This window comes from Drosophila bipectinata, chromosome XL, assembly GCF_030179905.1.
Source record: "Drosophila bipectinata strain 14024-0381.07 chromosome XL, DbipHiC1v2, whole genome shotgun sequence".
Lineage (NCBI taxonomy): Eukaryota > Metazoa > Arthropoda > Insecta > Diptera > Drosophilidae > Drosophila > Drosophila bipectinata.
This window is the reverse complement of record NC_091734.1, coordinates 14,570,212-14,571,860: the sequence shown is the minus strand read 5'-3', so window position 1 is coordinate 14,571,860 and position 1,649 is coordinate 14,570,212. Positions and strand designations below refer to the sequence as shown.

Below are 1,649 nucleotides of genomic sequence, written 5' to 3'. Positions count from 1 at the left end.
CAATGATGTCATCTATGTAATTTAGGACATTTGAGGAACCCGACAATAATTGCTCAAGCCTCCTTTGGAAAATCTCTGGTGCCGAGTTGACTCCAAATATTAATCGCCTGTAACGAAATAATCCTAACGGAGTTATAAACGTTGTTATTGCTCGGCTTTGTTCATGTAGCTCGAGTTGGTGGTATGCATCCTTGAGATCTAACCTGGAGAAGTATCTAGCATCCCTGAGTTGAGTCATGAACGCTTCAAACGTCGGTAAAGGATATTTTTCCCTTAAAATGGCTTGATTTGCTCGCCGCATATCGAATCCAGGCATAGTCGAATGTCTCCATTTTCTTTGAAAACTAAAACCATTGGTGAGATCCAGGCACTTGGGCCATTTACAGGTTCAATAATATCACGCTTTAGAGCATCCTGAGTCTTTTCGCGCACCTTTCCTTCTAATGCAATTGGTATCCTTCGCATGGGCTGTTGTACTGGTTTTATGTCCTGATCCATTGCCAACTTGACACTGTCGCCCTTCCACTTCGGAAAAACCGATACCTCCTCAATATGATTTATCTGCAGACCCAGCCGTAGCACTTCCAACTTAATTGCAGTTTCTCGTCCCAGCAATGACTGTTGTCCTTTTTCAATGACTAAAAAGGAGGCAATCATTTCAGCCTGTTTACCGACAGAAATTGGTGCCTCAAATACGCAAATTACATTTAAAATTTGGTCCGAAGCATATCCTTTGAACTGGTACTGTGAGTTAGGACGAACATTGAACACTGTGGCTTTATTCCTTTTTAGAGTGGACCAGTCGTCTTGGCAGATGAGATTATAGCGAGACCCCGAATCAATGATCAGAGATACATATGTCTGCCCCCCCGACTTTGCATTTGAGGCATTCTTCTTGCTCATCACAATTTATTTTGAAACAATCCTCCGTTTTCGGTTTTTTAGTGTAGGAGCCCGTTTCACCTGGGTTAGTAGATCTCCATTGGCAGTTCTGTCTTTTTAAATTCGTCCTGCACTTCCGTCCAAAATGGCCCAGCCGACCGCACCGATTACATTTCGACTGTCGAGCTGGACAAGTAGGACAGTCATCTTTGTGGCCAGTACGTCCACATCTCTCGCATTCGAAGTTCCGTCTATTTCCTTTCGGTTTACTTGTCACGACTCTGTTTACCGGCTCCTCTGTACCCTTTGTCATCATTGCTTATTCCTTTCTTATTTCTTCGTCAACTTGGCATGCCTCGAGTATTTCATCCAGTGAATCTTTTCTTTCATCCAGTTCTTTTTCTAATAATTTCCTTTTTAAATCTCCTGATGCCCAAGCGTCGATTACCTTATCTTTAAGACAAATCTCTTCGATGTCAGCTTTCGTTGATCCAAAATCGCACCTCTTAATTTGTTGTCTTAGGCGCAAAACAAATTTGGCAAAACTTTCGTCGCCAGATGGAATCAAACTCCTGAACATGTGTCTTTCGAACGACGAGTTTTGTTTGGGTGAGAAGAACGCTGTCAATTTTTCCACCAACACCTGAAATACATAATTTTGTTCCTCTTCGTCGAAATGAAACTGAGTTTCGTTTCATTCTGTCACTGACTCCAGTTAGTTCGTATCTAACTGTACCTACTTTACTAAAAATATGTATGATTTTTTT

The 1,649-nt window shown here is 41.7% G+C and overlaps 1 protein-coding gene across 1 annotated transcript; it reads right to left on the bottom strand.

The window, feature by feature from the left end:
- Window positions 1-273: 273 nt before the first annotated feature.
- LOC122321050 (uncharacterized) lies at window positions 274-903 on the bottom strand. Its single transcript, XM_043210062.1, has one exon. It carries the CDS (start codon window positions 901-903, stop codon window positions 274-276), a length of 630 nt encoding a protein of 209 aa, XP_043065997.1.
- Between the last annotated feature and the right edge of the window lie 746 nt (window positions 904-1,649).